The 26,001-nt window shown below is 53.4% G+C and overlaps 4 protein-coding genes across 4 annotated transcripts; 3 read left to right on the top strand and 1 right to left on the bottom strand.

The window, feature by feature from the left end:
* Positions 1-205: 205 nt before the first annotated feature.
* On the bottom strand, positions 206-7,867 carry PHYSODRAFT_342274 (hypothetical protein; the record flags this gene model as incomplete). Its single annotated transcript, XM_009540670.1, has 10 exons — positions 206-481; positions 548-738; positions 907-986; positions 1,048-1,733; positions 2,140-2,301; positions 5,410-5,618; positions 6,473-6,663; positions 6,740-7,037; positions 7,278-7,642; positions 7,704-7,867. The coding sequence occupies 10 exons, from the start codon at positions 7,865-7,867 to the stop codon at positions 206-208; spliced, it is 2,622 nt and encodes an 873-aa protein (XP_009538965.1).
* Positions 7,868-9,838: 1,971 nt separating this feature from the next.
* PHYSODRAFT_307719 (hypothetical protein) lies at positions 9,839-10,483 on the top strand (the record flags this gene model as incomplete). Its single annotated transcript, XM_009540669.1, has 1 exon — positions 9,839-10,483. The coding sequence occupies one exon, from the start codon at positions 9,839-9,841 to the stop codon at positions 10,481-10,483; it is 645 nt and encodes a 214-aa protein (XP_009538964.1).
* Positions 10,484-13,610: 3,127 nt separating this feature from the next.
* On the top strand, positions 13,611-13,967 carry PHYSODRAFT_459324 (hypothetical protein; the record flags this gene model as incomplete). The annotated part of the gene is made up of 1 exon (XM_009540668.1): positions 13,611-13,967. A coding segment is annotated over one exon (357 nt), but the record flags the coding sequence as incomplete, so codon positions are not given.
* Positions 13,968-23,226: 9,259 nt separating this feature from the next.
* PHYSODRAFT_307718 (hypothetical protein) lies at positions 23,227-25,969 on the top strand (the record flags this gene model as incomplete). Its single annotated transcript, XM_009540667.1, has 3 exons — positions 23,227-24,696; positions 25,126-25,710; positions 25,871-25,969. The coding sequence occupies 3 exons, from the start codon at positions 23,227-23,229 to the stop codon at positions 25,967-25,969; spliced, it is 2,154 nt and encodes a 717-aa protein (XP_009538962.1).
* Positions 25,970-26,001: the final 32 nt, after the last annotated feature.

The following is a 26,001-nucleotide window of genomic DNA, read 5'->3' as shown; positions in this document are numbered from 1 at the left end:
TTCTAGGCTTCCCAGCTTTTGTCAGCAGGTTTGTTGTGCGTCTTGGCTTCACAGCAGCTTTAGTCAGTAAAGTTTGAGTGCGTTTCGTCGAAACAACGGTGCTGACCCGTAGATTCCTCGCTTCTGTTGGCGTTTTGTTCGATCGTTCACCTTGAATTTCCATTGCAGTGGCTAACTCCACCTCGTAGTCGGTCCGGGTACCCGTCTAGATGCCCGACTCGACTCCAGCACCCGTCCCGATGCCCGACTCGACTTCGGTGACCGGTGGAGACCTTGACTTGCCTCCAGCACCCGTTTCGATGCCCGACTCCGCTTTAATGCATGCGACGTTGCCCGAGTCAACTTCAGCTACCGATGGAGTGCCCGATTCGTCTTCGGGACCCGTCTCGATGCCCGACTCGCGTTGATTGCCCAACGCGATGCATGATGCGACTTCGGTGCTCTTCTCCCGGTCTGACGCCGTTGGGGTACTCGGATCTCTCTGCATATGTGTTGCGTCCTTCGCGATGTTGCTGGTTATTGATTCTGAAGTACCAGTTCTGCATACAGTTGCTAGCTGCTCGAAGTCGTGCGTCTCGAACAAATCCGCTACTTGACGAAGTGCTAACATTGCTGTACGGTACTGGGGCATGCCCAGTCCAGCCAGCGTATCGCAGATATCGTTGGCAACCGCTTTTGCCTCTCGATACTTTCTGTTGGAGTCCCATGGCACTTCGGGCTCACAAAGCACGTTGTCATCTGCAAACGATGGGCGTACGAGCTCAGGCGGGGGGAGAGTGGCGCGTATCGAAGACACCACCCATCGCCGGTGCAAAAGCTGGGTAGGGATGATCGTCTCTTTCTTAATACCCTGGCGGATGCAAAATACATGGCGGCAAGGCAGTAGGCGTGTCATCATAAACATACAGGAACACTCCCACTTGCGCTTGTTCACAGAGTACTCAGCCCGCGGCTCGTCGAGAGCGTCTTCTTCCTTGGACTCGTTTCTGATGAATGTCAGGAAATGCTTTGTAATACCGGTAGGTAGTATCACGGCGACGTGCGTACTGGTACTGAGTGAAGATCTGCTTGCAGGCGTGCTCGCTCACACTGTTGGCCACGACAGACATCTCGCGATCATACTCCGGATTATGAACGGTCGACACTTTAAAAACGCGAGAGAGGAAACTTTTTTCTTGTAGACTTTGGTAGTACATGATGGATGCAATGCACTCGTCCAGCTCCATGAAAGAATCCACCCAATCTTTTAGTTGTTTCCACGACAACTCAAGCCGATTGTTTGTGTTGTTGCCCAACGTCACACAGTTCTGGCGTTTGTAGGCGCACCACAGCTCTCGGCAGTTATCCCAATTCCGTTTGAAATACTCTTCAAACGGATGAGTACAAGAATCATCGACCGCATTTGCACTTCGCTGCATGTGTTCGTCGGAAACCACGTCTTGATCATCAAGTACGTCCTCCAATGCAGCATCACGGCTTCGGTTCTGAGCCAAACCGGTACTCTCGGACTGGCCATCAGTACTCGTGCTAGTAGTTGCTGGAAGCGCCGCCGCAACTGTGCACCGGCCAATTTTCAAGAGGTACCGCATGTATCTCCGATATTTCTCGTACTCTAGTTCCGTCCTAGCGTACACCAGAAGACTCATTGTACAGCGCAGTTGCTCTCTTTGCCACGAGTTGAGCCCGTAGTCAGCAGAACCAATTTCCTCACGAAGATACTTGAGCACGTGAAACTGGCACAACAGGAGAGTAGCGTCGGGAAATGCAGTCTTCAGAACGGACATTTCCGTAAAATCTTTGTCGATCAGAATACACTGGATTTTAACCCAACCTGGGTTATTCTTCTTGAACTCTTCAATGGCAGTCAGAAGCGTCGGACGCCGCTCATTCTGGATAAGAGCGTGCTGGACAAATTGTCCATGGCCGAAAGCATCGTGGGCCATGAACGAAAACATCTTATACGTTTCGGCATTGGTACCGTGGGTGGCATCGATCAAAATCACTTCCGGAAACTGGTCAAATACTGCTCGCATTTGTTTGGTTTGATGTGTGATACAAGTTGCAATAGCCTGAAAAAATATAAACGCAGACGTTGTTAAAATTAAGCATATTCTCCGTTTCATTAGGGCATGCGCGTACCTTTTCACCAGACCTATCGATAAAGATGCGGCCAACATTTCCGTCCTCTTCTCCAAACTCAGCCATCCAAACCTTCAGCCGTTGAGCACTTGTCGTCCGACCTAAAGCGTTCTCTCGCTTCTTCAGCCTGTGCACGAGGTTGTGCACGTCGCGGTTGGTGGGCTTGCAGTCAGTGTTATCGAGGATGTATTTGCGAATGCCAGATTTCTTTGCGCCAGCCTTTCGTAGCACATCTACCGTTTGGAGAACGGCGGGTGCGATTGCTGTCCGGACCGACGCATACTGATCATACAGCTCCTTCGTCAGTTTGTGGTTGTGCACTAAAGACTTTGTAGTAACTTGAACAGCGAGCGTTTCCCCATCCACAACTCTAACACACGCGTTGATCTAACCAAACCAATACAACACGAAATCCCGTTAAAACAGAACTAGGACATCCAAAGCTAGAATAGTATCAATAACTCTAAACATATAACACACTGATGCCATCAGCGCCCAACTGATACCACCAGCGCCCGACCAGTCCCACCAGTGCCCAACCAGCTGCCACGGTACCCGACCAGCCGCTGCGGTGCCCGATTGGCCGCTGCAGTACCCGCTTGAAGCCAATGGCGCCCAACAAGCCGTCGCAGTGCCCAACCAGGTGCCACAGTGCCCGACCAGCCGCTGCGGTGCCCGACGGATGCGTGTAGAGCCCGACCGGCGCTAATGGTGCCCGCTAGACCGAATGGCAGCATAATGGATAGCATACACTTAAAAAAAATACAAAATTACCTGTGCTGTGCATCCTGTCTGCCTTGATTCCTGCCGTAGTCACTTTCCTTGCCCGCGAGACTTGAACTCACCACTGTGTGTACAGACAAGAGTCTTCGCGTAGAAGCCAAAACTGTCAGGTATGGGTGTACCAGACCCGGTTTTGGACTTTTTTTATCTTTGCGTTGCGCTCGGCGGCCGATGTGTTGGTTCTGATGCGGAAAATCTACTGGCACATATCGGAGTTAGACCATCGCTTTCATGTATTGTAGATACAATGCAAGAACTTGCTTGATAGGACCGAGACTGATACTCATTGATGTACACCTCGAACGCTTTCCAGGAACTGAACTGGGTCTCCTCCAGTGGGGGTCCTGTGTCGCCGTGTGAGCTACTTAGATCATGACTCGGGTCTAACGTAACGACGCGGCCCGAGAGAGAGCATCCTGTCGCGTCGTCAGCATCAAGGTCAGCTTCGGCGTCATTTGGCGCCCCGGGTGGCCGTCGCTTTTTCCCCAGAACACAAGCAGCCATGCTTGCACGGCGAGGGGGGGGGTCAAATGCTTGAGCCCGCTGCAGATTTATGAATGGGTGGTTGAAGATAGATAGTATACCGTATACGAAGTTCGGATGGATCTCAAAACCGCGGTTAGGGTACTTGAGCGGACGATTCAAAAGAGGCAGGTGTTGGAGGCCAGGATTGTAGTAATGGACACGTCCATGACGATGTACAGGATTAATCCTGGACGAGCGATTCCTAACTAAAGTGAGTACCATCTGAGGAAGATTGGAGAAGATACGTTGAGGACGCGGAAGATACCCTTCGTGTGGTTCTCCTTTCTTTGTAGAATTACTGCAAGAGAAATCATGGGCAAATACTGGTTTGATACTTGAAAATAGAGTGACTGCCGTCATCCCAATCGTTACGTCTCAATGAGCAGAGCTCTAAGGAAGCTGGAGGAAAGCTTACATGTATTAATTGTGGCGATAGTGCTAAGCTTTGAGAAACCTCTAGAGCACGTGGTCATGGCACTAGCTTTTGCGCGAGCTCTGACGGCTGAAGTTCCTCGTCATCGATGTAGGCATGTTCGGACGGTGGGGGTATCTTTTCCTCGGTGTCGTCGTGTTCCATGCGATCCGGTATCATTAAATCCTGCAGAGGTAGAAGTTGACCGGATAGCAAATAGTAGAGCAACTCGAATCGGCGTCTTGTCAGAGAGGTGTTGCTCATGTCCAGTTGTCTCCCACCGACGACCTGGTGGATAAACATCCAGCAGACGTATACACCACAGCTAAACGTGTCAAATTGGATTGGCCTACACTGAGCGAGGACAGTGTAATCTTGCAGGCCTCGAATTTTCAGCTGCGTGGCAACAGCCTTCGCTGTATTGATGAAGGAAACTTGGTTCAGCGGATCGTAGTAAAGTATACACCTTGGTAATCACACAGCACCAGTGTGCCTTCGGAAAATTCAACGGCAGCAGCACGACGTCTACCCCAAATGCATGGACTTGCTGTAGAACACGCTCGTGGATCGAAACATCGATTAGGTCCGCGTCAATGCGTCTCGTGCGAGTTTTGCTTGGAATAGCTGACTGAAATCCAGCAAATCTGCAAGTAGGAAAGTCATCCTGTAGTCGATGGCATAACGCCGCGATTGATGCATCACTAAGCCACATGGGTGGTGTCGCTCTGTAAATCATAGCGTATTCAAAGTCAGGAAGATTGGGGAGGCCGTCGATTTGCTTGCGCGGGTACGCAGATAACACGTCAGCTGCAACTTTGTTCGCCAAGGCGTGATATTTAGCAGGCAATGAGGGCAGTCCCTTTCCGATGAGCCACTTGTGCATGTCCACTCCGAGTTGCACCGATTCCTTCAGATCTTGAACTTTCTTGAACGTCTCGATCTGCATGCGAGAAAAATTCCCGACGTCTTTGATCTGAACCGTATCAATAAAGCCGTCTCCGTTTTCCTTGCTACGAGGTTTGGTGTCAGTTTCCAAGCTAACGTCCACGGCTATGGCGGTGTCTTTAGTGTTAGAGAGAGGGAGCACCTTTAAACAGGATTCTACCAGCTTTGAGGGTAGAATGTAGAACGCGTCCATGATGAGTACGGGATTTTTCATGCGTTTGAATTTTGGTTTCTTGGTAGCCGCCTCGCTGTACTTGACAATGATCCCGGACAGACGCCGCTGAGTTTCTACAAGAGTTGGGCGCTCACGATCCAGCGCAGACTTTCTCACCAGCAGCCGTTGTGGATTTCAGTTTTCGTGGTGCCCCTACCTTCCTGGCCTTGGGATTCTGTCGTACGTGCACAGAGCTAAATCCAGTCACATCACAACTCGATGACCTATTCTCCACTTCTAGACACTGATCGGATTCTTCGCTTGAACTAATTTCGAATTCGCGTTTGGCTTCCGCATCCTCATCTATTGCGTTTTGGTGGTGGTGAACGTGAGGACTGGAAACCGCATCGACGCATAATTGCTCGAAATCGGCGATTTTACGCTGGCGTACGTTGCGCCATTGGTTTAGCACGAACTGCAGCATCTCCTCAAACTCGCTTTCATCATCAATATCTGCCATCTCAGTTGCGATCAGATGTGTGACCCTCACAGCCTCTCTGTAGCGCTCCGCGTGCGTCTTCACTCTTTGCTCGCGGCGACCCGAGTTGGCATCTTTGAACTTCTCATAGGAGAACTGTCTGACCTTCTCCAGTTTCCGGTCTGAGTTCGTCCACCAGCAAGTGCAATTGGCTGATGAGTTTTTAGGATATACTATTATCGTGATGTCAGTATGATCGTACCTCTTGTCGATACGGCTCCAGGGAATTAGCGGGCTAGCTAAATTTTTGCTCTTGCGATACGCAATAGCGTGGCGACACGGAAGGCGCATTGATAACGAGAACCCACAATCACATCTCCAGTCGTCCGTTCTAAGCCTATACTCAGAAGAGGTGCCGTACACGACGACTAGACTCGGGTCGCCGTGATCTTTACGAATCGTGTAATTTGAAACATTGTCCAATGCACGAGCGTACTGCTGTTCAATCTGCTTGGCTACATAGTGGGTAGTAAAGCGAAGCACATTGGACATCTCTTCGTCATAGTTGCTGTTCACGAACTGGCCAATTCGAGATAGCCGAAACTGATATTCGTTCTGCATTCGACGGTCATACGCGACCAAAGCTTTCACGCACATAGACATACTCAGGGAGCTGTCTACTCCCTCCTTAAACTTTCCAAAAAAGCTTTCAAGGCGATTATTGGTGTGGTTGTTCAAGTGTGGCAGATCTGCGCGTCGATACATCACCCAACGATCTTAGCACGAAACCCAATTTTTCTCGAAGTACTCGAAAAACCCCGTCAGACCGATTTTTTCACACATGTTTTGTGCGTAGCCTTGTAGTCTTCTTCCGAAGCAGCATACACCATTCTGTGGATTGCTGCGTCGACTTGGCTCGCGTCGTCAGCAGAAACCTTCCCAAAATCAGATTTCGATCGCATTTCCTTCAGATACTTGATAACATGGAAGTGACAGATCAAGATGCGAGCCTCTGGGAAGTGAGCTTCAAGGACACGAATTTCGTTCAGATCTTTGTCGACAACTATAACGCGCACCAAATTAATCCGAGTCGGGTGGGCTCTCTTAAAGTGGGCGATCGCTTTCTCCATGTGCCAATCTCCATTCGCCTCGAGCAGCGACTGCTGCACCACAGCGCCTTCGCTGAACTCGTTCATGGCCATGAAAGTAAGGAGCTGATAGTTGTAGCTAAGACGTCAATGGCAGGTAAGGCACGTTATAAATCATTGTTACATAGTCTCAGTAGAGTGACAAATCCACGTACCGATTCGTTTTGTGGCTGCAATCAACTAGCAGCACTTCGCTAAATCGGCCATATACACGGCGCATGTGTGCACTCGCCAGCGATATGACACCCGTTTCACCTGCATCAGTATCTGCAATAGATGCAACGTTCTCTGGATCAGCTGCTGCGAAAGTCGCGACTTCTCTCGCGGTAGCTTCGTTATCGTCAACACTTGACACCGACGATTTATGCTCACGCACCATGTTATCCACATCAACTTGGATGACATTCTGATCGTGTTCCAGAAGATAGTCGTAGATTCGAGCGCGTTTTGCACCTACGGCCAACATACCTTCCACACGTGCTTCTACAAGTGGATTGTCAACTCCACGAGAAGTCGGATACGTCGCGTAGGCAGCAGCCGATACCGGGTGATTGTGGGTAAAGCATCCAAGCTTTACTTGCAGCTCGCCCCTTGACAAATTCCACTGTACCACGAATCTAAACGGGCAATTCGTCAACCGTATATGCTGCTTTGGACGACTACCTTCACTGCGGGACTTCCTCTTTTTCCAACCGTGGGTGCAAATGTAAGTCCGCTGATACGGGTCAAACGCCTCGGGGAGCAACAGGGAGTCATCGTTTTCTTTCATAGAGACTTCTTTTCCTTTCTTAGTACACTTTAAGCGCTTGATACGCTCTGGACGAGACAGGGTCTCTTTCACGGGCAACACTTGCTTGGTGCGCTCGCAGTACTCAGCCAAATAGATCTTCCATGCAGCCCAGTCTGTGTGCCAGAGCAAAGGAGGCTCCACGCTTACAGAGATTGCCGCACTGTCGTCTCCGCCGTGTTCTTCGTGGCCATCACCATCGCGGCTAGACGCACACCCCACTAGCAGGACCCCAGTAGCCCCCGCAGCATCGTACTCATCATCGCCATCACTGCCCACAGAGTTACCCATGATCGCAGCTTGCTCTTTGTCGTGCTCTCTCTTCTCCTCACTCGTCGAGCGTGCTCTTGGTCGCGTCTGAAGTTGGCGTCATGCAGAGCCCCGGACCCCGGTATGAGCGTCGTTGCTCTCGCCTTCCAGTATCCTGTTTCGCTTCACCTTGGCCTGCGCAGTAGGCCTCACTGCCTTGGCCGCTTCCGCGTACGTTGCTCGGCATCTTCACGGGAAACCTTCGATTGGGAAACGCCGACTCCTCAGAACGAGAATCAATCGCATTCGCCTCCTCCGCGAGCGTCGCAAGTGCTAAATTGGTCGCGCTGTTTCTCCCTCACTAGGTAAGAAATGTTTCTTACCAATCCTGGACAAATCATGTTTTCCGATCATGTACGTTTCCATGCTTATAATCATGACCTCCAACGGCGCCGTTCAAAAGATGACGCCAGTAGACGGGTGCACCAACCACTCTCATTAAAATTAGCTTCCGCTGAGCTATCCAAAAGTGGTAGGACTGATCTTCGGATTGGATGGAGTTCATATTAGGGGAAATAGGAGTGTAGAAGGGATTTTATTAGGACTACTATGATAGCCATTAAAATCCTAAAGAAGATTTCATCATCACCACTAATGGCGATTCTCTTGGTAGCTGCATGCTGCTTACCCGTACTTGTCCTGGTTGTTCAAGGATTAATAGAAAACTGTCGATACAGGCCTCCATCAACTTGCCTTGCTCAACCGTTTGGGGACTCATCTTGTCCCTCCTTGCTATTGCCTTCAACTGACGAACTCCCGTCACCCGGAACTCGACGCAACTTTGCTCTACCGATGTTGGTTCTCATATTGGGGAAAATAGGATACTTACAGTATGGATGGATTTGACAGGCAATACGGAACTATATTACTGGGATAGGAAGCAACGTTAGCGCTGCTATCGGCGATAGGCCCCTGACACTTAACGGATACGCTTCTAAAAAGTCCCGATGCCACACTGGACTCTCAAGCTGCACAATAGCACTGACGAACAAAGGTGGGCATTTGCGTATTCTACAAGCTGCAAAACAAATCTCAAGCAAAATTCGTTTTTTTCATCAGTTTCTCTTTTGTCTTGCTTGATCACTCTACCGAACTTGCTATGCCTACATCCATGTATCTGCATGTTGGGCCCATGGACGATGATAATAATCAACAACGGATACATAACGAATCCCTACTAGAGGCGAAGCTTTGGTCTGGGAGGACAGTGTAGACTTCCTTTGTGTGCAAACGTGAGGTAGGCAAGAAATTGTAGCATGAAAATTGGTGGCAAGTTTTCAAACCCTAGTGTAGCGCCTTCCTGGCAAAAAATGGCGAAGTTGCCGTGCAAAATACACGAATGAAGTTAATGGCGCGCTCGGCCGGGGGCTTTGCAGTGTTTGGTACACACTACGGATACAGTCGACATTCTGGAAACAACCAGCCACGAAATGTACAAACTTTGTGATGTTACGGTAGCCATAATCTGTGGACTATGGACTCAGGCGACATTTGCCAATTAATTTTTTTTTTTGGGAGGGGGGGGCTCCCGGCCGCTGAAATGAAATTGGTTAGGCTGTTCAGCCAGCTAAAGCTGCCCCCCCAGTAAAAAAACTTACATAAAATCGATGTCGTTCGAATCGAACGGTTCGATATTTTGTTAATGTGTCATTTCCGGAAGCTTCAGCTCAGCTCAGTCGGAGACCAAAATGTCCCGCATCACGGCGATGGAGGAGGCCGGAGTGAGCTCGTGGTTACGTGGAATGTCGACCGCCGATCCGATTTCGTCCACGTCACCGGAAGAGCCGACGGCGTGATCTGCTGCTACTGCAGCTTCTGCCTCGGCCCAACAAGCGAGCCCGTCCACGACGAGGACGACGAAGACTCGAGCTTGCTGGAGTTCATCCGAGACCTCTACGACACGAAAATCGGCGAAATCGCCTCGAGGTGGAAGGACGAAGACGCCCGCAAGCGGGAACACCGACTGCCGATCCAGTACCGCCATGCCAAAGTTAAGCTGGGCGGGGACTCCCGAATAAGACCTGTGAAGCAAAAGTGGGGGGGGGGGTCCGAAGGCGGTCTGGCTACAAGTCGACCAAGGAGAGAGAGAAGGAGACGAAGGGGCGGAATATATTGAAGATTGTATACGGAGACGCCGCAACCATTGTGCGTGTGCGGAATGGCATCGGAGAGCTCGAGTTGGCATGGATCAGCGCCCGCGGGTGCTGACATTGACATGGGTGAAGACGGTCAAGCGACTGGACGGCAAATGAATGAGAACCAAGCCGGAAGCCGGACGAAACGACAGCGAGCGCGCACCGATCAAGACGCTGAGGCGGCGGGATGCGAAGAAGAGGAGCTCATTGGAGATATGTCTGAAGGTGAGTGGGGCGCACTACAGAGCGAATTCCAGACAACCAACACGGTGATATCTTTCTCCATGTCCGGAGGCTACGTTTACGTTGACGACTGCAGAATGTATAGCAAACACTTTCAGCGTGACATTCTGGAACCCTGCCGCGCTAACGGAGTGCTTTTCGAGGACAACAAACTCAGCGAAGTCGAAAGCGTGAAGAAAGGGGCAGGAAGGATCAGGAAGCACGTCACCAGTCTGACAGGGATCCCGGTCAAGTTGGACCGCGCGCTGTGGTTGATGCTGAAACCAGGATTTTTAGAGGTCAAGGGGGTGCAGATTTGGATGCAGCCGCTGTTCACCGGACGGAAAAATATGAACCTTACGCTGAATGAACTGGAGTATGTCAAGTGTAACCGCGTTTCGTTCGGACAACTACTCGCAGCACTGCGGCAGTGGGGGGGCGCGTGATGTTTTGGTGGAATCGCACGGATTCTTTGCTGACAAGAACGGTGTACGACAGGATGGAAGACGTTGTGCGCGCGAGTGCCTGCAGCTTGCTGCGTACACTACACCAGAGATAGCATACGCATTTCGACTGTTTTTCCCGAGTGAAGACACTGCGAATGCAGTATACAGAGCCTTCCTTGGCTCGCAGGCAGATGGATCGTATCAGCATGGCAACCCGACAAGTACACTACTGCTCAAACCTATCATGTACGCAGAATGGGATCCTGACCTAGGGGTCATGTATCGTCCTGGCCAACAACGCAGTGTTAAGCAGGAGTACAAGATTGGGATCTTTGGTGTCCGAATCGAAATGCGACCGAAACACATTGAAGGTGTTTTTGAGGACACTGGACTTGGCAATGTCCGCGTTGAGTTCAGAGGCAGTCAGCCACTTTTTGGAATCGGCGTGTGTGCATCGGAGGAGCAGATGAAAGCTATACTGAATAAATTTGGCCCCGAGGGCACGACGCAGTTCAAGTTCAAGACTATTGCTTTGTCACTTCGACAGTGGGAGGAGAAGCGGTCGCGGAAGTGCCACGAATGTGAAAAACCCGGTCACTTGAAGTTTGAATGTCCACTGCTAACCAACAAACGATCCAATCAGCTATTGCAAAGGGGGGTCCAGCCGGTCGCGCAACAGGAATCCCGCCCGAGTGATCATGCTATAGCTACATACGAGCAACTCAGCGTGCAGCAGTATATTGACACCAAGCTGGCGGAGTTAGTGAACGTACGGACTGAGCACATTGAGCACCGTCTGGACAAACTGGATCAGCAACAGCAGCGAACCGACCACGTCCTGAAGCAGTTTACATCCGGCTGGAAGGCGGCCGTGGCGGCACTGAGGGACAGAATGGACCAACAAATGACTTCACTCGGAGAACGCTTGCAGAATTTTGGATCGGGAGGCCCAGCGCGCCAGTAGGCTTGGTCTCCCTTAGGACGTATACTGGAATTCGGTTGTGGATGAAGTTGCTGCTGCTCGTGCTGGTTGTGCAAATGATTGGTGCTGCTACGGTGAATTCAGCCCGGTCACGCCAAGATGTGACCTGCGTAACGGGAATAATGCCTACAGGAGAAGTCGGCGGCGAGGACGTGTATACCTCGGAAACCAGTATAGAGAGCGATACCGATGCGTCGGTAATTGCAGACCAACAAGCGGCCGGCCTGCATACAACAGCGCGTCATCAGCGGGGAGGCAGGCACCGTCGGAAATGGCAGCCGGTGCGGTTGCCATGGGCAAATACAGGTGAACCAGCACGAAGCACTGTCCTACGCAGCATATTGCAGAGGGAACACTACTCTGGCGACTACATGGGTGATGATGACAACGCTTTTCGGAGCGATGAGAAGGCGATACGTGTCTGCACTACCAATATAAATCGGAACTTACGCCGCAAGATGAATGAAGAGCTGGCTGCGTGGATGGTGGCAAACAATCAGGATGTTGTTGTTGTCAGTGATCCGGATCTTACCAGCCAACGGGTTGAGCAGATTTGGCTCAACACCCACGACCAGACAGCTAAAGTAGCCGGGATATTACTCATTGGCACCAAGCACATCGCCATGGCCTTTATTCGTGAGCGATGGGAGAATAGATTAGTGAAACATAGCATCTGCTACTCATCTAGTCGACGCTCTATGTGCGTTAAGCTCAGATTAGCTCGAGCACGAAGTGTATGGATAGTTGGAACCTATATTCATCACGTCACGAGGCTGCAACGGAGGCAGAGTGGAACTGGGTCCAACAGCAAGTGCTGGGAGCTCGAGTGGAAAGTGCAGTAGTCATTGTTGCCGGCGACTTCAATACTTATCCCGACGAATCGATGGATCGGCAAGGTGATGGAGATCGGTCAAACAGCGCGAAAGCAATGAGCAAGAAATTCTCCGAATGGACTCGTTCAAATGGGTTAGTCTCCACCTTCCGAGCGCGTCATGCCACTATGAGCAGGTTTTCGTATGCTCGAGGGAACGTAAAAACAGCACTTGATGATATATACATCTCCAGGGAACATGAAACTGCAGTGACAAGTAGTGGAATATGGCTTGATAATATTAGGAGCAATGACCATGTTAGAACACCGTTCGCGGTGCTTCGCTGGGAACGCGGTGCACGAGTGCTATCGACGATACGTGGTGTCATCCCTATCGCTGTAATCAACACCAGGACAAAAACTAGTGAAGAGATGATGGAATTTAAGGATGTGACAGCAGCTTTATTTGCTGAGAAGAAACTCTCTCTGATCGACGACATCGATGCCGAAAGCAGCACGGACGACGAGATACTAGATTGGTTGGAGCGGGCTATTGAGAATATGCACAACTGCCTGCATTCGAGCGCAAAAGAATTATGGGGGGAAACAAATCAGTCCCGGCGACTACTTGCGCGCTCTGTTTGCATCAAATACAGTAATCGGCGCACGGCACAATTACGAAAGCTGACCCAGCTGTCTGTTTTGGATGATGTCGGCGTCGATGACCTCTTAATCGCTGCGAATGCAATTATTTGGCCAAAGTGGGTAATCCAGCCAGGCCATCTCGTGGCAGGGTGCGCGCTCGTGCGCGCACCCTCATTTGCATGAAGAACTACAGCGGATGCCAGTGGTTCCGACAGCAACATTAGCGGAGTGGCAAATGTGGGTCTCGAGTGTAGTTAAGTGCTGGAAACGAGTCATGCGGATCCGAAGAAACTGGAGATCAACTCAAATCAGAGCTCAGCTAAAGAAGCAACGACAGGACTGGTTTTCCGGCGGAGGTATAAATTGTTTTTTTGAACAGCACCCTAGGTCGAGGCTCTCCGCCCGTAGCAATACGAAGTGCGATAGTCACGGACACTGGGGAAACCCGATACGCTGAGGACCGGAGTGAGGTGCAGAGGGAACTAACTACTCTCCTGGATAACTGGATCCCTGCGAACGAAAAAACAGAGTCCCCACGGTATCTGGAAACATTGTCAATGGACGATGTGGAGGACCTACCCGATTTCGCTCGTGAATGGATTGTTCCGGATATCATTGAGGGTGGCTGTTTTGCATCATATTGGCAAGATGAAAGCAGGGCGTGGAACAACTATGTCTACACGCCTGAAATGCAAGCGGAGGTCTATCGTCAGCTGAAGCAACATCTAGCGCCCGGTTATGGAGGTATTTCACAGGAGATGTGGATTGCTGCACCTGACATAGTCCGAAGTCGCGAGAGGCGAGAAATTGAGCTGATCCTCCGTTTGGGCAGAGCTCCACCTATCCTACGGCGAAAGCAAATGATTTTTCTTCCTAAGTGCGCTAACATCGACCCGACGCTCGATAACTCCAAAGGACTACCACCTTGGAGGCCCATTACCGTGCAATCGGCGTTGTCTAGCCGCTTATTTCTTGTTGTGAAACGCTACGTTGAGCCTGGTATTCCGATCAGCCAAATGCAACACGAATTTCAATCGGATAGAACCGTCGTCGATGCAGCTCTACTTGTTACTTTACTGACGGAACGTGCTCAAGATCTTCGTGAGCGCTTGATAATGGAATCCAAAGACTGCCTGAAGTGCTTTGACCGAATTCCAAAATGGTGCATGATCTTATCTGTCGGGGAATTGGTGTGCCAGAGATTCCCAGAAAACTCATGGTTGATCTTCTTGGCCCTGCTCACGTCGATGCAAGGACGGCTTTTGGATGGATCTCTACTGGAGCACGCGAGTTCACATAGCCTGCTATATGGACTGCCTTCAAAGGCAACTTGCCTGCTGTCCGGACCCAGTCAAAATCCGGCATCACCAACACGGCGAGGAAACCTAGATTAGCAGCACGCTCTTCGTCGACGACCAGTTGGATGTTACGACGAGCGAGCGAGGCATATCAGCTCGGATGTAACTAATAAGTGCAGCGGGGCTGCCGTAGCTTTGCGTCAGAGGAAGCTTATCAGACTCGCAGAGTCTCAGTTTAAGATAGCCCGTTCTAATACCAGAACGTACGAGTCCGTACACCTTACGGACTCCAAGAGTCAACCCTTAACTCTTAACTGTGTGAATCTCAAACTGAATGTATTTCCCTTTATTGCGGCAAAGCCGCCTACGGTGTAAATGTATCCGGTTCACTATCTAGCATAGTGAACCCTAGTCATATGCATAATCAGTGGCTCTGAAGCGATGTACTGATTCTCCTACTGATTTAGCTTAGACAGTGTGTACCCACTTCGTAACCCTTCGGGTAACTCTCGTGTAACCCCGTTACACCCTCCCCCACCAAACCGTGGACACGGGTGTTCACGCTTAACGGTCAACCACCGGGTCTTGTTCCGTCAAGCCTCCTTCTCGAACGAGTCAATCCACATCGCGTGGACTTCTCTGAGAACTTCTCGGCGCAACGCGCCCTCACATGACTTCAAGTCATAAAGCCTTTTGGTCTTTCGACCGCAGACAGCCTCTCGCGAGATCCGCCTCGGAGCCTCGCTCCTCTCGTGCTGCTGCACTGTGTGCCTCCGCACCTCCGCGAACACCAGCGCCCGCGCGCTCACCCTCGACGACTTCCAGGCTCTCGGTATCCGAGTACTTCGCGGCAACGCCTGAAGCGTAGCTCGCAGCGTGCAAGCCCCAGCTCTCCTCGAGCACCAACCCGTCAGATCATGGATCCTAAGGAACTCTTTGGTGAAGAGGGCGAGGTGGACGAGTCCATGGAGGGTTCTCCGAACCGAGGAGATGCGTCCCCACTCACGCGGCGCTCCCCGAGCCGCGGCGACGCTTCGCCCACACCGTCGGCACGCCGTGAAGAAGGCTCACCGGCCCCAGTAGGCTCTCCGAGCCGTCGCGATCAAGGGCGCCCCGCGCACACGTCTCCTGTGCGCTCGCCGAGCCGTCCACCTGCAGCGCGCGCTGCGCCGTCGAGGGAGGAGCCGCGACCACCGCTGCGAACTCCGAACCCGTTCCCTGAACGCTCTTCCGGCCTCTACGAGCTGCGCGCGCTCCCTGAGCCACGGTATTCGCCACCTCGTGGTGAGGGCGTGCCCCTGGGCTCCGTCATCTCCAACCCTTTGGACGAAACTCAGTCCGAGCAGGTTGCGGCGCAGATGGCTCCCACGCGCTCCCAGCGCCCCGAGCTGTGGCCTCTGCTGAACCCCACCACTGCCGACTACGGCTTCCGGCCTCGCGACCCCGCGGAGGCTTGTCGCCAGGCGTTCCAGCAGTCTCTCGCGCTACACACCATTGGGCCCGCGGCCCGTACTCCGGGGGAGCTCGCACTGCGTACGTCTCTGCGAGAGCGGCTCCTCACTCCACAGTCTACGACTGTCGTGGAGTATCGCGAGAGGCTGCGGCCGCAAGCCCAGCAGAAGTCCGTGCCCGCCATGCGGACGTACCCGGTGGTACTTAGCCCGGGGGAAGACTCAATTGAGTACGAAGCTCAGTTCGAGTCTTGGGCCGAGCACAGCCGAAAGATCAGCTCCATGGACGCTCTCCGAGACAGCTTCAGTGAAGTGGATGTTCGCATTGAACGCAAGCTCCGCTTCGATTTCGCGAAGGTCCGAGCCAAGCACAGCCTCTCGGCACTCGCTGAGCCGCAGACCCAGTTTAGCGCTGCGCGCTTCGCTCCTTCGCCGCTCCTTTCCGCGAGAGAGTGAGCGCTGTGGCTCAGGGTCAGCCTCGGAGCAATGTGGCTGACCCAGCAGCTCCCCAGCTTATTACCGGTAAGCGCGGGACGGCCGGCGCGGCGGCCTTGAGCCCTCGGGGCGCTGGTGATTAAGCTGATCAAAAGCGTCCACGACGTCTGGGCAGTCTTGGCGGAGGGGCACCTCAAACTCCCATGAGTTCTCGGAGTGAGGGTACCCTCGCCATTTCACCAGATGCTGGTTTTGACCCTGGCACCGCCGCTTCGCCAGGAGGCGCACCACATGGTAATGTAGATTCCCATGCTCATCGAGCAGGGCCGGTGGAGGCCGCTGTGGGGCCCTTTGCGACTCAAAGTGAGCTCTTGGAGGTGTGGCAGCAGGCGGGTCGCCTTCTATCATATCCATGACGTTGATGCGCGTCTGGGCCGGACTGCCACCGAACTCGACGAGCTCGCCGAGCGGACGCGATGGATCGAGGTGCCTCGAGCGGTCTGGGACCGCCTTGGGGCCCTGGAGGACTAGGTGCGATACTATCGCGATCGCGATGAGCAACGTGGCCGGGAGCTCGGGGAGCTACAGCGTCAGCAGGCTGTGCTTCTGGGTCAGCTCCACCTCCTGGCCCGCATGCAGGCTCCGACTGCCGCGCCTCCTGCGCCTGCGGCTCTCGCTGTGCCCGCGGCACCTCCGGCGCCGATTCTTCCGCCTGTGCCTGCGGTGCCTGCGTGGATGGTCGCGTCCTCGACGCCTGCGACTGCGTCCTCGACGACCGCGACCTCCGCGCCTGTGACCTCGTCACCCTCGGTGCCTCCATCTGCACCTGCATCGGGTTTTGGTACGGCTTGAGCAAGCCCACGTAGAAGACGGGGTGCGTCCGCATCTTCTTCGGAAGATTGAGTGTGTACGCAAGGCCCTTCTTGGCCACAACCTTGAAAGGTCCGATGAAGCGCGGGCGCAACTTCGTCTTGAAGACGGCAGACACTGCATGTGTAGGTAGGTTCTTACATTAAGCAGCACCAGGTCCCCGACCTCATAACTTGCAACATTGCCTCTGCCCCTGGCATCTGCATGTTCCTTTTGCTTGTCTTGGCTCTCAGCCATTGCGTCACGCACATGTCGTAAGACACTCGGACGCGTCGACAAGAAAGCGTCAACCTGTTTACGAACAGTAGTCGGGCTGACATCGGCTAACCGATCAGCTAAATCGGCTTCTCCTCCCCCACCAAGCCCGAGGCCACCACGTGGCGGCGTCAGCGAGACGCGGGGATGAGATAAGCTGTTCACGTAGAACAGCGTGTAGCCTGTCGAGGCGTGCACGGCGTTGTTCAACGCAAACTCAACGAGTGGCAGCATGGCGCTCCAGCGCTTCGGCGTCTCGGCGCAAATGCTGCGGAGCACGTCCTCGACGACGCGATTCACGTGCTGTGTCTGACCATCGGTCTGCGGATGGTCCGCCGTGGACATGTCCAGCTTGGTGCCAAGCACCGCAAAGACCGCGCTCCAGAAGTTGCCCGTGAAGCGGGGTCTCGGTCCGAGACAATCGACTCAGGGAGTCCGTGTTGTCGAAACACTCGGTCCAAGAACAGCGTTGCTGTACCTTTACCATCGATGGTATCCGGCACAGCCGCAATGTGAGCCATCTTGCTCAGTCGGTCCACGAAGACCACGACTCCAGTGTTGCCCGCCGCGTCCGCCGGCAGGCCAAACACAAAGTCCATACTCATGGATTGTCAACAGCCCGAAAGGACAGGCAAGCTCGCCAACGGCGCTGCAGTATGAGGTGACGACTTCACGCGCTGACACGTCTCGCACGTGCGCACATAAGTGCTCGTCCACTTGTACATCTTCGGCCACCAGTAGTGGGTGCTCACCGAGCTGTAGGTCTTCTCACGGCCAAGATGGCCTGCCAGCGACGTGTCGTGTGCCTCATAGAGGATGCGATACTTCAGATCCTCATCATGAGGGATGACCACGCGGGGCGTATCCTCGGGGTCAGTGTTGTAGAACAACAGGCCACCATCGAGGGAATAGCGGTGTAGCCGCGCGCGCAGCCGCGCTGACAATTCTATGTCCGAGTCTTGAAACTCCTAGCTCCCCAGAGCCTTCAGCAATGCGACACAGGTGTCGTCCTTGGCATAAGCCGTTCGGATCAAATCCGAAAAAATGACGAAGTCACGGTCGTTACATGAGCCAGCTCATAATCCGGCCTGCGCGACAGCGCGTCCGCAAGGACATTCTGCCTGCCAGGCTTGTACTTCACCTCGAAGTTGTACTCCGCGAAGAAGGACAGCCAATGGGCCATCCTTTGCGAGAGGTGAGGCGACTGAGTCGCAGTGCGTAACGATGCATGATCCGTGTAAATCACGAACGGCTGAGAGCCCAACAGGTGCACCCTGAACTTGACGAGCGCATACTTCATCGCAAGTAGCTCTTTGTCATGGACAGGATAGTTCTTCTCCGCAGCCTTCTGCTGGCGAAATTCGAACGCCACCACGCGCTCGCGTCCCTCGGCGTCTGCTTGCAGCAGTGCACAGCCGATGGCAAAGTTCGAGGCGTCACAGACGACACTAAACGGACGAGCGTGGTCTGGCAGAGCCAGAATAGGCGCATGAAGGAGACTGTCCTTAATGACCGCGAACGCATCTTGATGCTCGGTGTTTCAACACCACTCCGCATCCTTCTTTAGGAGGTTGGAGAGTGGCCGAGCCATCTCAGCGTAGTTATCGCTGTACTTGTGCAAGTAATTGGCCAAGCCAAGCCACTTGCGAAGATCCTTCTGGTTCTTGGGAACCGGCCAGTCAACAATGGCCTTGACCTTGACCGGGTCGGCCCTCAGGCCACGCTTCCCGATGAAGCACCCTAAGAAAAGGATGTCTTCCGCTCCGAAGATGCATTTGTCAATGTTGGCGTACAACTTGTATTGACGCATGCATTCGAGCACAGCACGCAGGTGCTCCACATGGTTCTCCATATCAGTCTTTTCGTGCTCCGCACGACTGTGGACAAAGATGTTATCGAAGTACGTTTGCGCGTACGCCCGATGGGGCCTGAAGAGCTGCGTCACAAGACGAATAAACGTCGCTGGCGCGTTCGAAAGCCCTTGGGGTATCACCAACCACTCCCAGAGCATGCCGCTCGGAGTACTCACCGCAGTGACAGGAATGTCGCTCGTCCTCATGAGCAATTGGTAATATCCATCGACCAAGTCGAGCGCACTGTACATCGTACATCCTGTCATGTTGTTCTGAAGAACATCCTTCCGAGGAATCGGCGTCTGCGCCGGAATGGTAGCGGCAGTCAGCTTGTTGAAAGCATGCACGATACGCCACTTGCCATTCGGCTTTCTGACACAGAATGTCGGCGTAGAGTGTGGAGACTTACTCTCACGCACCATGCCCGCCTCGTGCTTCGCACGGAAGAACGCGTCAATGACGTCACACGGCTCCTTCGGCAAGGGCCACAGCCTCGTCACGCAGTACTTCGTTCCCGGAACGAGATCGATTTCGTGTCGAACACCTCGATCCGGAGGTAGCCCCGAGGGCGGCTCCTTCGAATCCACGTCCTGGTAATCATTTACCACTTGATGCAAGGGATCCGACGGGTCCTTCAGGATCGCCGATCCGCTCCGCGCATTCAGCGCCGTCTTGGTGTCTTCCAGGACAGCTTCATCCAGAAGCGAGGACGAGTTCAACTCTTCTTCGGGTCGTATGACCACTACCTCAGCCAAGTCTCCAGCCTTCAAGGCTTCGCCGAACTCGGCCAAGGACATCTCGTCCAGCTCCAGGAGAGCAGACAGGGAGGGCAAGTCGTCGAGGTTGATACCTCCGTCGACGTCGCCCGTCTCTCCATTCACGAGTGTATAGAGCTGCTCGCTCTCGCGTGGAGCCTCATCGCTCGACACGCCCTTCTCGACTCGTGAGATCTCAGACGCCTTGCGTCTCGCAGCCAGTGCTTTGCGGTGCTGCCTCCTCTTTATGGACACCGTCCGCCCTGAAGAGCCCCGTGATTTCGCGTGCGTCTTGACGCCAGGTGTCACCACCTCGTTCAGCTCCAGGGGAGCCCCAGTGTCTTTACCGACACTCAGCGAAGAGCTGCACGATCCGCAGCCTCCACTCAGTGGATTATGTGCCACTCCACGACCTTCATCCGGGCAAAGCCCCTTGTTCTTCGGCATCGTGCCGACCGCGCTGTGGCTAGCACGCAGCAGGGCGTCGCCCTCAGACGCACGCCCGCTCAGCGGAATTAGTGCCGCTCCACATCCTTGATCCGGGCAACGCCCATCTTCACTCGACTTCCTGTCGACCGCGCCTTCATCGGCACACAGCAGGGCGTCGCCCTCAGACGCACGCCCGCTCAGCGGAATTAGTGCCGCTCCACATCCTTGATCCGGGCAACGCCCATCTTCACTCGACTTCCTGTCGACCGCGCCTTCATCGGCACACAGCAGGGCGTCGCCCTCAGACGCACGCCCGCTCAGCGGAATTAGTGCCGCTCCACATCCTTGATCCGGGCAACGCCCATCTTCACTCGACTTCCTGTCGACCGCGCCTTCATCGGCACACAGCAGGGCGTCGCCCTCAGACGCACGCCCGCTCAGCGGAATTAGTGCCGCTCCACATCCTTCAACATCCGGGCCGCGCCCATGGCTCCTCGGCTTCATGCCGACCTTGTCTTCTCTTGAATACAGCAGGGCGTCACCCTCAGACGCACACCCGCTCAGCGGAATTCGTGCCGCTCCACCTGCCGTCCGCGAGCCACGCTCGGAACGCTACACTCAGTGTCCACCAACTCGGAGACTCCGATGTCCAGCACATTGACCGACTCGGTCCAGTGCTCGCGCCAGAAGCGCTTCTGCTTCCTAGCAGAGGTGGGTTCATGACTCGCCAATGCTCCGCCAGGAGAGAAGTGCGTAGCACCAAGGGTCTTCGACCTCCAATCGATCCAAGGCTCATGGCGTTCCAGCCACGCCATACCAAGGATGAGATCATATCTCGAATCGAGTTCTAAGACCAGACAGCGTTCCACGCTATCAAAATCCAAAAACTTCACGCCCAGGTCCACAGGGACCTTAGGCACCGTGACACGAGTGCCCGTCGCGAGACTAACAGTGACGATGTCACTCCCGCGCTAGGCTACCAGCGCCTCAGAATAAAGCTGACTTCCGTCCATCGTAGAACGCCGGGCGTAGTTACCCGACGCTCCCGAATCGATCAAAATCGTCCATGGCTTGGTGAAGCCCTTCACACAAGCTTGGACAACTAGCAAGCCCGGCTTGCATACACGTTCCGTGTTAGAGAGTACGGCTCTCTTCGGGTCTAAGTCCTGTCGACCTCCACCTCGCCGAGGCTCAATAGAACTTAGTTCTTCCCCAGTTGGCCGCCCCGCGCCTACTGGGACTTCTCGTTTCCCTGAGACAAACCAGAGCCCTGGCTCGAACTCGAAGAGCGGCTTGACGAAGCCTGGCGCTGATGACGCAGCGGACACCCAGCACGAAGGTGACGGGTGTCACGACAGATGAAGCATCTGCGGATACCGCGACGCTGCTCAGCAGCACGAAGCTCGGCTTCTTCGTCTTCAGCATAACTGAGGTCCATGGGTTCCGGACCACTCGGCGCGCTAGCGTAAGACGCATTCCACCCAAGTCTTGACGACTTAAAGTTGTGTTCCGCATTCAATGCGACGCTCACAGCCTCTTCAAAAGAGCTCGGGTGGGTTCGGAACACCTCCGTCCTGGCAACGCCAGTGCGAAGGCCCTCCATGAACACCGTAACGGTGACTGCTTTCGGCATTGGTTCCGCAGACATGCCAGCAATGAGAGTTCTCAACTCTTGGACATAGTCCACCACCTCCTTCTTGCTCTGCCTGGTGGCCAGAAAGCGCGAGCGCACGCGATACGCCTCGTTAGGTGGGGCAAACACTCGGGACAATTGCTGTTTCAGCTGGTCCCACGTCGGGAAGGCCACCTCGACCGACGTCCCGGACGTTAGTGCCCACTCTCTCACTCGCCCACCGAGCTTCGAGATAGCTAGTGCCACGCGCTGCGACTCCGTCCGGAGTAGAGCTGAACTCATAGCCATCTCAACCTCACGGGTACAAAGCATCACTTTCACCCTCCTTGCCTTCGAAGATCTTCACGCTCAACATGAGCGGCTTGGGTCTTGTCCCCGCGTCGGATGACAAAGCGGGCGCTTGGGGCGCCGCGGCCGTCGCCATCCTCTGCTGGAGGTGCTCTAGCAGAGCATTCTCGTAGCTTGAAAATGCCTCGAGACGCGCGTTCACCGTGTCGGGGCCTTGCTGCGCAAGTTGCGTCACGCCCTCCGGGTCCAGCAAGGACATAAGCCTTTTAAGCGCATCCTGCTGGTTCGGGGGCAAGTGAGCGAACTGCTCCATCGGTCAGTCTATACAGACTCAGGTGTCGGATTGACTACAAGTGCTACCAAGTGCAGCGGGGCTGCCGTAGCTTTGCGTCAGAGGAAGCTTATCAGACTCGCAGAGTCTCAGTTTAAGATAGCCCGTTCTAATACCAGAACGTACGAGTCCGTACACCTTACGGACTCCAAGAGTCAACCCTTAACTCTTAACTGTGTGAATCTCAAACTGAATGTATTTCCCTTTATTGCGGCAAAGCCGCCTACGGTGTAAATGTATCCGGTTCACTATCTAGCATAGTGAACCCTAGTCATATGCATAATCAGTGGCTCTGAAGCGATGTACTGATTCTCCTACTGATTTAGCTTAGACAGTGTGTACCCACTTCGTAACCCTTCGGGTAACTCTCGTGTAACCCCGTTACAATAAGTTTACAGGAAAATTCGGTCCAGGGGGTGTTTTCGGTGGAGCGAAGTCCTTCATGATGTATCAACAATTCACATCTGGAGGCAGTACAACTCAACGATGGACTTGGCGTCCCTCATCCAGTTCAAGTTGTAGCCCCGGCGGAAGGATTCAAGCACCTTGGTATGTTTCAAGGCGGGTGCAATCTGTGGGAAGCCACACTTGCACCTACATGGCTACAGCTCACTCAAGAAGCGCAACGAATCCAACACATGAATTTGTCATCAGCGCAATTCCGTTACATTGTCAACAGGGTGTGGATACCGCGTTTGCGGTACAGAATGATTTTGGGAGGTGCAATCTCTACTGCCGGTCTCGTAGATACATTCATCCGGCAAGTGGCTCGGACGGTGTTACGGCTCCCCTTTTTGACTCCGCGCCAAGTGTTTTATGACCAACAAAATGGAGTAGGATTGGAAAGCTGTGAACTCGATGCGAATGTGCACCGAATGCAAGAAGCGCTTCGAATTCTAAACTCACCCGAGTTACCGGTATATCATCTGCTGGTTGAGCGGCTAGAAGCATATCAAACCCACGCGGGACTTCCTGACAATCCTTTCGTGCTTCCAGTCAAACCTCCCGCCCAAGTGCGAACCTGGGAAGCACAATTGATTCGATTTGCAGCCTCACTCAAACCACCACTCCGTTTCGCTGTCAAATGGGCTCAACCACCTGCAGTGAGATCACTCCGAGCTAACGATCGACCGCTTATTGAGATTACACCACCGCAGCTCCGGGGTGTACTAGTTGCAGTTAATTGGAACTCGGACTGTAAACTTATCTTTGTGGGTGATTTGTGTGGGGTATATGGAACAAGTTTATTAACAAGAGCGGAACTGCAGCGAAAAGGAAAGTGGGTAGGAGCGAAAAAAGCACGTGTAGACCAGCTTTATGAAGATTGGAAATGCCATCTCGTCCACGAGGGCACATTGGACTTACGCGTACCTGTTGGTTGTCAGCGCTTGCCACCTGGGGTGGCCTCATACCAAATGAGAATTGGCGTTGGTGAGTGGATTATTGCAGTACAACTGGATACACAAGACGCAGTGCCACGTGTTGACCACTACGAGCTGGGCTATCGTGAAATTGGCGATGTCGCCCGTCACCAGCTTGGAACAGTGATCCCAATCCACTGGTGGTATGAGCGACCACGGGGTAGCGATATCTGGTATGAGCGGACCCATAGAGCCGTTGTCAACGAGTTCGAAGCTGTGTGCGTTCCTGTTATCGTAAGATATCTTCCTAGGCGTCGCAACAGGAAAGATCGAATAATTCTATGGACCACGACACAAGTGGACGGGATTCAAGGGGCCAACGATAGGCGCCTGCTTCAGGAGGCAGCGGCGCGCAGTCGGCTCCGCTATGAAAGTACATTGATCCATGGGACTCCCATTGAGATTGCAACGGCATGCACAGCTTGTGGGCGGCACAGAGGCGAACAATGGTGCAGTGAATGTGGTTTGTGGCACCATACACAGTGTATGACACGATCTTGCAGATTGCCACCCGTTGATGATACTGTCGTGGGGAATGCACGTGCGGCAAGCGTGCAATATGCGTGGAAGGAGGGTGACCAGACGCTAGTTGTTCAAGCTGGTGACGGCAGCGTTGCTGAAGCGAACACAACGAATGTACAAGGTGGATGGGCGCTACAAGCGCCAGGGGGTAACAGTGTCACGGGCCAACTACGAATCCACCGCCCCGATATCACCTCAACTCGATGCGAGATCCATGCGCTTTTAGGAGGACTGGTACTCTACGGCGATACGGGAGTTCAAATATGCGACAACAAAAGCGCTATCCAGATTTTTGAGAAGGCCCGAGCCCATACATCGGGCCAGCTCGGCCATATTAAATACCGAGATGTGCATCGCATTGAGATAAAATCGCTGAGCAGTGCCATGACTGCTCATGGGTCGATGATAGCCGTCTGGGTTCGCTCACACCAAGAAGAAGAGCTCACAACAGATGAATTGCTACGGCAGCGGCGAAATTCACTGGCGTGCGTGGATCTTGCTGCAGAGCGGAGCCATCACATGGATATGATGGCTTCATATGCAGCTTGGCTAGCGTTTGATAATTTCATGCTTGTAGATGAAGAGGGGGCATTGATTTTTGGCAATACGCTGCGCTACCTCAAATGCCGCGGTTACGAAGATCAGCACCGACGTTGAATACAGAACCAACAGCAGAGAGACGTAGCCCGACAAACAGTGCAAGACGGAGAAATTGGGATGATTTACAACGGGAAATGGTCAGAATCGCTACGAAGATTTTACTGGAGAGCTCGGTCCAATGTACTACACACCAATGCAGTCAAGAATCGCTTTGATAGTAGATGGTCGGCTAGATGCGCCACGTGCAGCGAAGTTGACACACAAGACCATCGTTTTGGACTCATTGAACCGGAGTGTGAACACGAATTGATCGCCAAGCTAACCACTTTGCATCGCTCGCTAATCTCCCAGCAGTGGGTACCGGATCAAGAGATTTTTCTACCTGCTATAGCTCACGACATAGGAACATCGTGTGGCCTCGAGCAGCGCGGACCCTGGTGCGGAAATGAACCTAGCAACTTTTTATGGCTGACGATGATTCGAGCAGACAATGGCATGTGGTTAAACCCTCAATGGCTTGACTGGTTAGGGGATCCTGCCGCGTTGTCTAAAGACCTCAGATTCCTCCAGCTCCTGGAAAATGAAGCCGAACCGAATCGACCAAGAGGATCTCCGCGATGCATGATACCTGTGGGGCTGATTGAGGCGGTGAGGTGTTATCACACACAGATTGGTTTATATCATGCGTGCCTTACCCAGTGGACCCCCGGTTGGTCAGCCATTTCATTTGAGCGCAGTATCTGTTTCGATCAATTTCCGGGCCTGGTGGGATTATCGCCACCACGTGAAATCACTACTTGGTGGATAGATGGTATCTACCTTCCTCGCTCTGAAGAATGGTGGGAAAGTTTTCAGCGCAGCTATGAAAGTCAGAGTGGGGAATCCTCACTGGTGTATTGGGTCGTGACGTACTTTGGCTCACCAGGGCACATGATACTT

This window comes from Phytophthora sojae, assembly GCF_000149755.1.
Source record: "Phytophthora sojae unplaced genomic scaffold PHYSOscaffold_16, whole genome shotgun sequence".
Classification (NCBI taxonomy): domain Eukaryota; phylum Oomycota; class Peronosporomycetes; order Peronosporales; family Peronosporaceae; genus Phytophthora; species Phytophthora sojae.
The sequence above is the reverse complement of the archived record's forward strand: the minus strand, read 5'-3'. Positions and strand labels throughout refer to the sequence as shown.